Here is a 12,581-nt window from a genome sequence, read left to right as displayed (position 1 = left end):
AGGGGACGTCAGAGGATGAGATGACTAGAAAGCATCACCGATGCAATGAATATGAACTTGAGCACACTCTGGGAGAGAGCGGACAACAGGAAGGCCTGGCGTGCTATGGTCCATGGGGTCACGAAGAGTCGGACACGACTTAATGACTGAACAACAACAACAGCTATTTCACATCAACTTCATACCATCTTATGACTTAGAGTTGTTATGTTATGCCTGCAACTTGAGTTGTTGTATGCCCATTTTTGTTGTCTTTGCCCAGCTCCCAAGTTTTGGTTAACCAAAAAACTGGCTTCTATCTAAGCCCTTGGTCAGCAACTAATTTTGCTGGAGGGGCATTTTAAGAAGGAGATGGGCTGGGCATCTCCTTGCTGGCAGGCTATCTTGGGATGGGACTTTGGATAGCCACAGTCCCCTTCCCAAAATAGCCTGCCAGTAAGACCAATTACCATAGCCATACATCTTCCACCCTCTTCTTTCACCTCTGGATTGGTGACAGGGGAGCAGATTTGGCCCAGGTGCTGCTAGTGGCCCCTGACATAAGGTTTTCCTAAGTTGGTTTTAGATATTTTTTTTTATTAAAAGCCCACAAAGAGATCTATGTCTTGACTGTGCAATCTTTATTTCGTAAGGAGCTAGTATCCATCATCCAGCTGATGAATCCCAGAACAACCATTCTTAACTTCTCAAAAGGGCCATGCCAGGCTCATGTGTTGCTCTCTGCTTTTGAGTCCCGTGCTCTTTGATCCTAATTCGGGTGGGGGGAGGGAGCTTGTGGTTATTCTGTGTTGATGGAAAGGCAGCCTGCACAGATTCTAAGTTAATTTTCTTTTTTACTACTTGGACTACTGGTCCCTAGTACTGAAAACAAACTCTGAGCTAAGCCCTAGGGAAGGAGCCTTAGCACAAATTAAAGCCTGATCTTTCTGTGTTAACAAATCTTTCATATTATGTTACAGGAATTGCTCACAAGTGGATTTCCTGAGTTTGTTAAAATAGTAGAAGTTGGTCCAAGAGATGGACTGCAGAATGAAAAGGTAATTTAACAGTGAGGGTTGCAGTGCTCTGAGGAAGACAATGTCATATATTAATTGAACCCTGAGAGTGGAGTTTGTTGCTCATGTTATTAAATTTTTCTTTTTCATCTATCTCTCTTACTCTTCACCCTGTTTCCTGCACGATATGAAAAGATCTAGATAACAAGTGCAACCCAGATAATGGTTAAATATGCCAAAGTTCCAATGAAATCAGTGAGGCTTAGGCTGCAGTCCTACACCCACTAACCTGGGAGTAAACCCAATTTAACTCAGTAGCAGTTATTTCTGAGTAGACAAGTATAGGATTGCACAGTAAAAATGCTTAAATGCATGCACGAGCTTTGGTTTCACACACATATATTTAGAGAGCAATTCTATGGATTTCGCTCCCAATCCGTCTATCCTATGCCCTGCCGACAAGGGCCAGGCAGGGGAGGAAGAGGACGGAGGCGATTTAGTCTTCTCTTCCTCCTCCTCTTCCTCAAAAAAAAAAGAAAAAAAAAAAGCACCAGCTAGACAGGCCACTGAAGCTGCCTAGCTCACTTATGGGTGATTGGCAGTGACAGGCTGAACACCACTCACCTGGGCGGATGAACTACCAACCAACAATACCTTTGTCTTGTCTGGACTGAGTCTCCATTTGTTCATCCTCATTCAGTCCATCACTCTGATCAAGTGCTGGTTCAGTACAGCCATAGCCTCATCTGCATCTGATGAGAATGAGAAATAAAACTGGGTATCATTCGCATAGTGGTGACACCTCCAGCCAAATCTCCAGATGACCTCTCCCTGCAGCTTGATGTAGACGTTAACCAGCATGGGAGAAAGCATAGAACCCTGTAGAACCTCAAAGCATGATAAGGGGCTGAGTAGTAATTTCCCAGCAACACCTGGAAATGGCTAACCAAGCAGGAGTGGAACCACTTCCAAGTGGTGCCTTCCACACCCAACCTGGAAAGCTTATCTGGAAGGATACCATGGCCAATGAAAGCCCATGAGAGGTCCAGGAGAATCAACAGGAACATATTCCCCCTGTCTTCCTCTTGACAAGCATCATCATGCAGGGCAACCATGGCAGTTTCTGACCCAAAACCAGGTCTGAAAGCTGTTTGAAATGGATCTAGATGATAAAGGGCAAAGCTCTCCCAAGGCAGCTTACATGAATAAATAAAACATAAAAACTAAAATATCAATGAAGTAAATGGTTAAAACAAAACCATGAAAGCATATTTTGTCTGGTATCCCAATGAAGTTAAAACATTTCCACCCTACTTCAAAAATATTAATACGACATACTTTGACTAATCCAGATGGACTAGGTTAATTTACTTCTGATTGCTAAACCCCATAATTTACTATTATATTGCCTCAATTTAGGCATTTGTTCACTTTTCCAGTATTTAGCATCTAATATTCAAGCTGACCCAGTAAAACTTCTTTGTTTTTAGAGGCTTTCCTCTTTAAAAAGGTCAACAAAAACATTGGTCTGTTTAGCAAAAATAAAAGTAAAACATTTTGGAAACTTTCAAACTGACAGATTTATATGAGTACTCTTTTTTCCTGCAATCAGTGTGAAATGGATCAGGTTTTCAGATACAGGAGTCAAAAATACATGGTGGCCAACATTATCTTAAGAAAAAGGACTTCTGAGCCATGCTGACAGACTTATGACATAATCCGAAAACTCGCTGTGGAGAACATGCAAGACTTGACCCCCTTTGCAAGGACATTGAGGGCCAAACTAAATGTTCTTCTAATCATGCATAGCAGAGCTATGCGTGATTGGTTTATTTACTCCAGAGTAAGCTCGTGCAGCCCCGATTCAGATCGCGACTGTGGTGCTCTGGAGAGGGGTTTTACGCTCTCCCTCCATTTTCATTCTGAAATTCTATCCCTCCATGTTTTCTTTTTAATGCCCCCACTGGAAGAATATTTAGTTGGGCCCTGAGCCGCATAGAAGCCACTTCTCCTTTGTCCTTCATGGCTGCAGTGTGTGTGTGAGTGTGTGTTACTATCATTAGCCTCCATTGCATGGACAGGGCTTGTATAGAATGAAGGTTGTATCCAACAATTCCCCTTCCCTCATATAATCCCCTGTATGCCTCTCTTATTTATTTATTTATTTATTTATTTATTCATTCATTCATTTCATTTCATTTCATTTCATTTCTATACCGCCCAATAGCCGAAGCTCTCTGGGCGGTTCACAAAAATTAAATCCAAGCAACACACAATAAAACAATTTAAAATATACAGAACATTAAAACCACAATATAACAATACAACCACAATAAAACCTAGCAGCAGTGCAGGAGTTTAAAATACAGATTTAAAACAGCAAAAATAAAAATTTAGAAAGCTAAAATGCTAAAATGCCTGGGAAAATAAAAAGGTCTTCACCTGGCGCTGAAAGGAATACAATGTAGGCGCCAGGCGAACCTCACTAGGGAGCTCATTCCAGAGCCGGGGTGCCACAGCAGAAAAAGCCCTCCTCCTAGTAGCCACCCACCTCACTTCCTTTGGCAGGGGCTCACGGAGAAGGGCCGCTGATGATGATCTTAAGGTCCGGGCAGGCACATATGGGAGGAGGCGATCCTTCAGGTAACCTGGCCCCAAGCCGTTAAGGGCTTTGAATGTTAACACCAGCACTTTGAATCGGGCCCGGAAATGGACTGGCAGCCAGTGCAGTTGGAAAAGTACTGGCGTAATATGAGCTCGCGGGCCAGTCCCTGTTAACAATCTTGCTGCCCTATTTTGGACCAGCTGAAGTTTCCGGACCGTTTTCAAAGGCAGCCCCACGTATAACGCATTGCAGTAATCCAGACGAGAAGTTATCAGAGCATGGATAACTGTAGCAAGGCTATCTCTGTCCAGATAAGGGCGTAGTTGGTATACCAGCCTAAGCTGATAAAAAGTGCTCCGTGCCACTGAGTTCACCTGTGCCTCAAGTGACAATTCTGGATCCAAGAGCACCCCCAAACTACGAACCTGATCCTTTAGGGGGAGTGCAACCCCCTCCAGAACAGGTTGAATATCACCTAGCCGGGCAGACAAACCACCCACTAACAGTACCTCCGTCTTGTCTGGATTGAGTTTCAGTTTATTAGCCCTCATCCAGTCCATTACCGTGCCCAGGCACTGATTCATAACAGTCACTGCCTCACCTGGTTTTGATGTAAAAGAGAGGTAGAGCTGGGTGTCATCTGCATATTGATGGCACCTCAGCCCACACCTCTGGATAACCTCCCCCAGCGGTTTCATGTAGATGTTAAACAGCATGGGGGATAAAATAGAGCCCTGTGGAACCCCATGGCACAATTGCCATGGCACAGAGCAGTAATCCCCCAGCACCACCTTCTGGAATCGGCCATCCAAGTAGGAGCGGAACCACTGTAGTGCAGTGCCTCCTACTCCCAACCCAGACAACCTATCCAGAAGGATACCATGGTCGATGGTATCGAAAGCCGCTGAGAGGTCCAGGAGAATCAACAGGGTCACACTCCCCCTGTCCCTCTCCCGGCAGAGGTCATCCCACAGGGCGACCAAAGCAGTTTCCGTTCCAAAACCAGGCCTGAAGCCCGATTTAAATGGATCTAGATAATCCGTTTCATTCAACAGTGCCTGGAGCTGTCCTACAACCACCCACTCAAGCACCTTGCCCAGGAAGGGGATGTTGGCCACTGGCCTATAATTGTTAACATCCTCTGGGTCCAGGTTAGGCTTTTTCAGGAGTGGTCTAATTACTGCCTCTTTTTAAGCGGCAGGCACCACTCCCTCTCTCAAGGAGGAATTTACAACCTCCTGGACCCAGCCGGACAACCCCTCCTTGTTTGATTTAATAAGCCATGAAGGGCAAGGGTCAAGCACACAAGTGGTCGATCGGACTTGGCCAAGCACCTTGTCCGCATCCTCAGGCCTCAGTAACTGAAACTCATCCAATAAAACTGGACCAGACGGTGCTCTGAACGCCTCTACCAATGGAACTGCATTAATGGTGGTGTCCAATTCATGACGAATCTGAGCGACTTTATCCTCAAAGTGCCGTGCAAACTCATCACAGTGTGCTACCGAGGGTTCCACCGTCTCTCTCCCTGGCCCAGAATGTAACAGGCCGCGAACCACTTGGAAAAGCTCCGCTGGATGACACTGAGAAGATGCAATGCTGGTGGAAAAGAACTGTCTCTTTGCCACCCTCACCGCCACAGAGTAGGCTCGATAGTGGGCTCTTACCTGTGTTCGGTCAGACTCAGCACGAGTTTTCCTCCACCTGCGTTCTAGCCGTCTCCCCTCTTGCTTCATTGCCCTCAGCTCAGGTGTATACCAAAGAGCTGGCCGGGCTCCGCTCAGAGGGAGAGGGCGCTTGGGCGCGATCATGTCAACCACCCGAGTCATCTCTGCATTCCACAGAGCGACCTGGGCTTCGACAGGAGCACCAGCCATACCAGCAGGAAAATCCCCCAGAGCCCTCTGGAATCCATCGGAATCCATTAATCTCCAGGGGCGGACCATTTTAATAGGTCCCCCACCCTTGCAGAGGGGAAAGGCCGCCAGGAGTCTAAACCTCAGCAGGAAGTGATCTGACCATGACAAAGGGACAGATGTTAATTCCTCCACTTTCAGATCACCATCCTCCTGCCCATATATGTTCTGGAGGGTCTGGGGCAGATTTGAGGGGCACATGGGGGGCGGGGGATGCCGAGGGGATAAAGAGAAGGGAAAGTCCCATTACGCAAGCGGAAGTCCACTCACACAGCCTTGGATGTAACCCCAAGGAGAACACTGGTTATTGGGTGGATTAGAATTAGAATTAATAAATAAAGCCCCAACAGCTTCCTTTTTTCTTTCATATTTTGTTACCCATTGATTCTCCCATTTTCCTGTTCTGTCATCTGGTTTATTAACCTTCCTGTCCCTGTGCCAACTCCTACGCCACTGGAATTAACTAGTAGGCTCTTTGGGGCCGGGCTCTATCTTTTGTTTTGCCTTTATTAGTCTGTAAAGTGCAGTTTAAATTATTGAAATATTAAAAAGAAATTCATATTCGCTAACTGTAGCGCATAAGTGGCAATGTCACCCATGTGCATCACTTGTATGGCTTTTATTATTATTTTTAAAAAAATATTTATATGCTGCCTTTCATGATTGAATCACAGAGCAGTGTATAAAAAGCATTAAAACAATAATAAAGATAAAGACAACAACAAAGAAAATCTACCAAGGTATGTATTAAAATCAGCAAATGACTGAGTATACAGATAAGTTTTCAACAGCACCTAACACCGTCAAGGGTGGCTCATGTTACACTGTAGGTGGGAGAGAATTCCAGAGGTGGGTGCCATAACAGAAAAGGCCCTCCCCCTGGTTGCTCTCAGGTGTAACTCTGCAAGTGACAAGACAAACCAGGAGGCCCTTTTGCAGACTTTTGCAATTGTGTATGATATGCATAACTCATTCCCAGTATGTGTGTCAGTTTTTCTTTGCCTAAGAAAATAGCATCTGGCCACATATCTTAAAATATCACTGGTGATTTTTTTTTTTATTTGACAGTATTATAAATATCATTTTTGTGTGTGTCCAAAATGTTCTCATTACATGGCATACATTGAAAAGAAACAATACATATTTTCCCTCCTGTTCACAGGCTATAGTCCCTACAGATGTCAAAATTGAATTAATTGATCGACTTTCCAAATCAGGCTTGCCTGTCATAGAAGTGACAAGCTTTGTTTCTTCAAAATGGGTACCTCAGGTAGGTAAAAGAACGGACGGTTCCAAGCATTACTCAGAACAATCCAGTGCCATTGCAGTATGTGTGTTTTCCACAGAATGAAAACTTTCTGGAAAACTACCCCTTGACCCAGCCTCCCTTCATCTCAGGGGTGGGCAGCCTTAGGCCTGGAGGCCAAATCCAACCCTCCTGATCTCCTATTCTGGCCTTTTAGGGCTCCCTAGATGGCCATGCCCTACACCCCTGGCTGCACCCCCTTTCCTCCCACCATGGATCGTTCCTTGTGCTGGAGGAAAGGGGGAGGCTATTTTTTAAAACTGATTTCCCCTTCCCCCTTGTCACTTCCCATGCTGTTCTGAAGGGCACCCCAACTCTCCAGAGCAGCTGCAGGGGGAAATAGGAATTGGCAAAAAATCACCTTCCCACACCCTCCAGCAAGAGCATGCCATTAGCAGACCTCTGCTCACAAGAAGTCTGTATCCAAACCATTATGTTTTTCCTACTAGGGCAAATGGCAGTTCTGGAGATGGGACATTATTTTCATTGGGAAAATGACATGGGGAAAGAGAAAACCCCTGTTCCCGCCGCCTGCTGCTGCCACCCTGCACTGTCACCCCAATCCAGATCACTGTCACCCCACCCAACAGCTGCCCTTTGAAAGATATTTAAAGCTGCATTCCCGCCTCTCTGCTTCAACATGTAGTTTGGCCCATAGAAAAAGGGGGAAACAAGCCAAACCTGGAGAGAGGCCACTATCTCGTGCATCCCATGTTTTGCTAAAAGCCCATACAGAAGGCGTGTTATTATACACTGTATCATTGTACTCTTGATAGTTACAGCACTGAAGGACATTTTTTTTCCTCCTTGTAATATCTAATATCTAAAGCAACCATATACCATCCTTTTTTTTCCCCCTGACTTTTTTTTTAAAATGTGTTTTGAATTCCTTCCTTTTCCTGTGAGGCCTTTTGGGTTGCAGATTTGGCCTATGCTTGTCAGATATAGGGGGAACTTTTTTATTCCCATTTCAAGTCTGGATGTTTTGTTTTAATGGCTTAGTTGATGTTTAGATTAAATTCTGTTTATACGTGAAGGCCATGTTCCTCAGAGATGAAGTGCAGTATTGATTATGTCTTCTTAGTACTCGTTTCTTTATTTTCTTAGGTCATGGGAATAGCGTGGCTAGTTATGTTTCCATAATTTTCTTTCTTTCTTTCTTTCTTTCTTTCTTTCTTTCTTTCTTTCTTTCTTTCTTTCTCTCTCTCTCTCTCTCTCTCTCTCTCTTTCTTTCTTTCTTTCTTTCTTTCTTTCTTTCTAGTATTTTAAAGCTCTTTTACCATTTCCCTGCTAATGTTTTGTTTGGCAGAAATTTTCTGACTCAAAACAGCCAGAAGAAGTAAAAGGTTCTCCAGTAGCAAGGTGCCATATAAAACAGGATCCCACACCTATAATTGAAATCGCCAAGAATGATAAACGGGTGCCACTGAAATGCTTATTGCTTAAGGATCTTATTGCACTTTGAAGGTTAATTGCAGAAATGTTAAAGTACATGTTAAAGTAAGACTCTGCTTACAAGAAAAATATCAAGGAGACAAATACATTATATAAACCTTATTTGCAATGATTAAGTTTCATGGAGCTTGAATTGCACTTTCTGTTTAGCCTGTTAATTGTATTTTCAGTTATGCTGTAACGGTTAAAGACATATGCTTTTGTCCCATTGGTTTAGCATTACATTAACTATTTAGTTTCAAAGGTTTTCTTTAGTCTAGGAAGTATGGATGACATTCTTTGTTTAATTAAGGAATTAAAGGTTTTGGAGCTATAAGATCCACCAGGCAGGGCACAGTTATGTGATTATTTATGTATAATTTTTTAGCATGCAAAGAGACAAGCATGTAACAATGATACAATAAAAATAAATGATACATAAAACATTCAAAACAGTACTAAAATATTATGTGTTAGGGTTATACTGATTGACTTTGATTTTGTTATAAAAATTAAAAATAATGAAAAATCACTGTACATACTTACCTGGGAGTAAGTCCCATAGATCTCAATAGGTCTTTCTTCTATTAGTCACAATAAGTCTTTCTTCTATACGCTTATATAGGATAGCACTGTAAAAGCTGCATTTTGCCCTTAAATATAATAAGGTATTTTTTTATGCAGTGAAAAAGAAATTAATATGTACATGGGATGTGAGTGGAATCAACAATCACAGTTTAGCTCTTAGCATTGATGGGATATGGATTCTTTCCAGTACCGGGTAATTAAAATCAAACTTCAAATGGTCATAACTTCTATGATAATGAGCTTTAAATAAAAATAAAGGGGACACATTTAAGATAAATGGCACTACATTAAAAATATGGCATTCTTGAAGCAGTCCAATGCAAACTATGCATTGTATACCACTGGAGTACATTGTGCATCTCAGTGGATGAATATAGCCAATGTAGCTTTTTAGGATGGATGTAGTATGATGACATTCCTTCTGGTGGCTGAGGTGGTGAAGAAAGCTTCTATCCCTCAAGGCCAGACATGGGATTCACTGGTGTATTCTTCTCTCCTAAGCAGATCTGCATATTTTAAATCATAAGCCAGCTTTCAGGCAAGCATTCCTAAGGCAGCACACACTACTTTAAAAGACATCAACTATGAAATAAACTATACAACTATATTTCTGTCATCCTTGACCATTGGCCATGTGGGTTGAGTCTGACGGGAGTTGTAGTCCATAACATCTGGAGGGCATCGGGTTGCCTACCTCTGCCTTAGACCCAGTCAGCCCCTTAAATATAGGTGCATATTTGCTATAATGCCAGCTATCTTTTTACTAAAAAAAAAAAAAGCCTACTGAGACCAATCCAGAATTTTGTACCAATAATTCGGTACAGACAGCCAAGTACAAAATATATACTTCCTATAAATTGTATAAAATTTGGCACGTGCGCTTTTAAAATACTCAAAAACAGGGTCTTGGTCCTTTATCACTCCAATGCTTCCATATATTTTAAACGTGAATGCAAAGTTTGAAGTTGTTTAGATTTGTCACTCTGTCACGTTACATAAATGCACCCCTATCTTTTTAAAAGAGCATAATCAGAGGTGAGAGACATTTTTAAGACTATTACTCAAAGGTATAGATCCAGACTTAGCCATACTTAGAGTAGACTCATTGAAATCAATGTCCCATTGATTTAAATGAGTCTACCCTAATTATGAGTAAGTCTGGATCTAGCCCAATGTCTCTAACGATGAACTAAGTGAATTCAGTTTGACATAACATCGGTTTCTACTGTTACATCTATTCACCATTGCTAACAGATGTTAAGTGGTAAAACAAGGATGTGAAAATACCTCTTTGCATCATATTTCCTGGTCCAAGTGGAATGGTTTTCAAATGGAAAATGACAAGATGACATAGTTGAATATGCGATTTTCTCCAGATTTTTAGCCCCCCCTTTTTTTTTAATGCTCTTGCTTTCATAATAAGCATTTACACAAGTAGAAGTGCTGAGTGAACCATAGGATAATAATCCTATAGGCAAGAAAGTACAGTCAACGCACAGTGAATTTTGTGAAAGGGTTCTTCCAGGTGGACAGCTCCTAGCACCACCAATCAAAAGGCATTCTGTAGCTATTCTTTCTTCCCCTCCTTATCAGATATTTTGTGGTAAGAAAAAGAATGGAAGAAGTGGTAGGAAAGTACAGGAGGGTTTTTAAAGGGAAGATGATGTCGTCTGGACCCCTGTAAAATTCCGTGAATGAAGTAAGGAGAAGGCATGATAAGAGCCTTATTTGAAAGTGTGCTAAGTGTCATTTTGATTTGTATGTGACTTTCTGTAAAATGGACATGGTATTTTTACTGTATTGATACTCAGTTTTGTCTAGTTCGTGTGTTTCTATGTATAATATAAAAATAGTATTGCATCATTCTGAACACATTTGTTAATAACCATCACGTACTTTAATATGAAATTAAACAATATTTTGTCTTTAAGATGGCAGACCACACAGAAGTAATGCGAGGAATAGAGCGGTATCCTGGAGTCCGCTATCCAGTACTTACCCCCAATCTTCAAGGTTTCCATTCTGCTGTACGTATATTGCTTGCTTTATCTGCCTATCAATTAACCCCTAATTGCTTAAATATATTTGTATAAAAATATACACAATTAATCACACACACACATGGCCTTGAAACTACTGTAGGCTAACAGAGAAGGAAATGTTTCTATGTTCAATCCACAGACCTGGTTTGTATAACATGACAATCCACCATGGGTGATCAGCCATGGTGGGTTGTCGCATCATGTGAACCCAGTGCAGTTTCTGCAGGGTAGGTTATTTTTCATGAACCACCCACCATCAGAACCCATGGCTTGTTTTAGGGTTGTTCATACCCATGGTGGACTTGTTGTGCCGTCCGAACCTGGTAGGGCGATTTTATCATGGGTTGCTGGCCATGTGGCTAGAGAGCCACTTGGCCAGAGCACCCCTGCCGCTCCACGCAGTCTTGCTCGTGCTGCCACCATCCTTCTCAACACCTCTGCCCTGTGTCCCTAAAATCATGAAAGAAGGACACTGGAGAGTGTCCCAAACGCATTCACAACTTTTTTTAAAAAGGGGAGGGCGTGCAAGTGCACAGGAGCAAATGGCAGCTGCCTTAACATTTCCATAATTTTCCCATCTGTGTTACTGTTTTACCATGACATCTGGGTATATTTCCTGCTCCTGCTCACTGCTCTGTAATCCATATCAAGATGTGACAGCTAGCAATGGAGGGAAGCAACAGGAATGTGGGGTGGGGAGGAGGAGCTGAAAGCAGCTTGTTGGAAGGTGAATTGCCAGCCAGTGTTCTTACTTTGGGAATGGGTGCGCTACTTTAGTGTAACATGAAGCAGCCTTTTTTTTTTAAGTGTTTGTTAGCTAGCAGCCTAAGTTCCAAAGTGGAAAAAGGGAGTACGGGTATGCTTGGCTAAATATTGGAGTGGCGGAGGTGCTTTGGGAGTGGGTGTGCTTACTTTAGTGTAATGTGAACCAGCCTTTGTGTAAAAGGTTGTTTGCTAGCTAGCAGGGGAAGTGCCAAAGTAGAGAATGGAATATGGGGATGCTTGGCTAAATATTGGAGAGGCGGACTTGCACAACAGCAAAAGCCCCCCCCTCCCCCAAGCTGGCAAACACATTATTGTGTTCATAAAGGCTCAGAAAATGAATTCTGTTTGGCGAGCTGATGCGGGGGGTGGGGCGGGCGGGGAGTTTCCCTCCGAAGTTGGCAAGCCAAGTGGACCAGTTGCAGAAAGGGTGCTGACATAGAGACCGAGGCAACAAGTTCTGCTGCAAAGGCACCTGGGATATGTGCTGGAGCTAGTGGGAGGACTGGAGGGGAGAAAAAGCCACAGGAAGGCTGGTTGTTGAGAGTACCGTGGGTTGCTCAGCAAACAACCAACCCATGGTGACTTATTTGCAGGGTGGCTTAGCATGATGTACAAGCCCACTCATTATTTAGACTTTTCTAAACCTATTTTGGCAGTGATCTATGGTCATTAGTGGTGCAATCCTATGCATGTTTAGACAGAAAAGAGTCCTACAACTCCCAGCATGCCCCAGCCAGCACATGGCTGGGGCATGCTGGGAGTTGTAGGACTTTTTTCTGTCTAAACATGCATAGGATTGCACCCTAAGTAATGGCATACCTAGAATGAACATCTGCCAAATGGACATATTCATGCCCCCAATGAAGAATTTTTAATTAGAGCTCAAGCTATAGTGTTTTGTATAGGCCACTGAAGAAGATGAAAAGTTGA

At 42.9% G+C, this 12,581-nt stretch overlaps 1 protein-coding gene across 3 annotated transcripts in view; it reads left to right on the top strand.

Annotated features, from left to right (window-relative positions):
- HMGCLL1 (3-hydroxy-3-methylglutaryl-CoA lyase like 1) overlaps nt 1-12,581 on the top strand; it is a 105,437-nt gene that overhangs the window by 20,160 nt on the left and 72,696 nt on the right. For all 3 annotated transcript variants that reach the window (XM_084830996.1, XM_084831014.1, XM_084831005.1), the window contains exons 2-4: nt 960-1,037; nt 6,679-6,786; nt 10,776-10,871. In XM_084830996.1, coding sequence (XP_084687122.1) covers nt 960-1,037; nt 6,679-6,786; nt 10,776-10,871 — 282 coding nt within the window. The remainder of the gene's footprint in view (nt 1-959; nt 1,038-6,678; nt 6,787-10,775; nt 10,872-12,581) is intronic.

Source organism: Heloderma suspectum, chromosome 1, assembly GCF_057233095.1.
Source record: "Heloderma suspectum isolate Gila_16-S chromosome 1, 16-S_ref, whole genome shotgun sequence".
Classification (NCBI taxonomy): domain Eukaryota; kingdom Metazoa; phylum Chordata; class Lepidosauria; order Squamata; family Helodermatidae; genus Heloderma; species Heloderma suspectum.
Note: the sequence above shows the minus strand (reverse complement) of the source record. Positions and strands in the feature narration are given on the sequence as shown.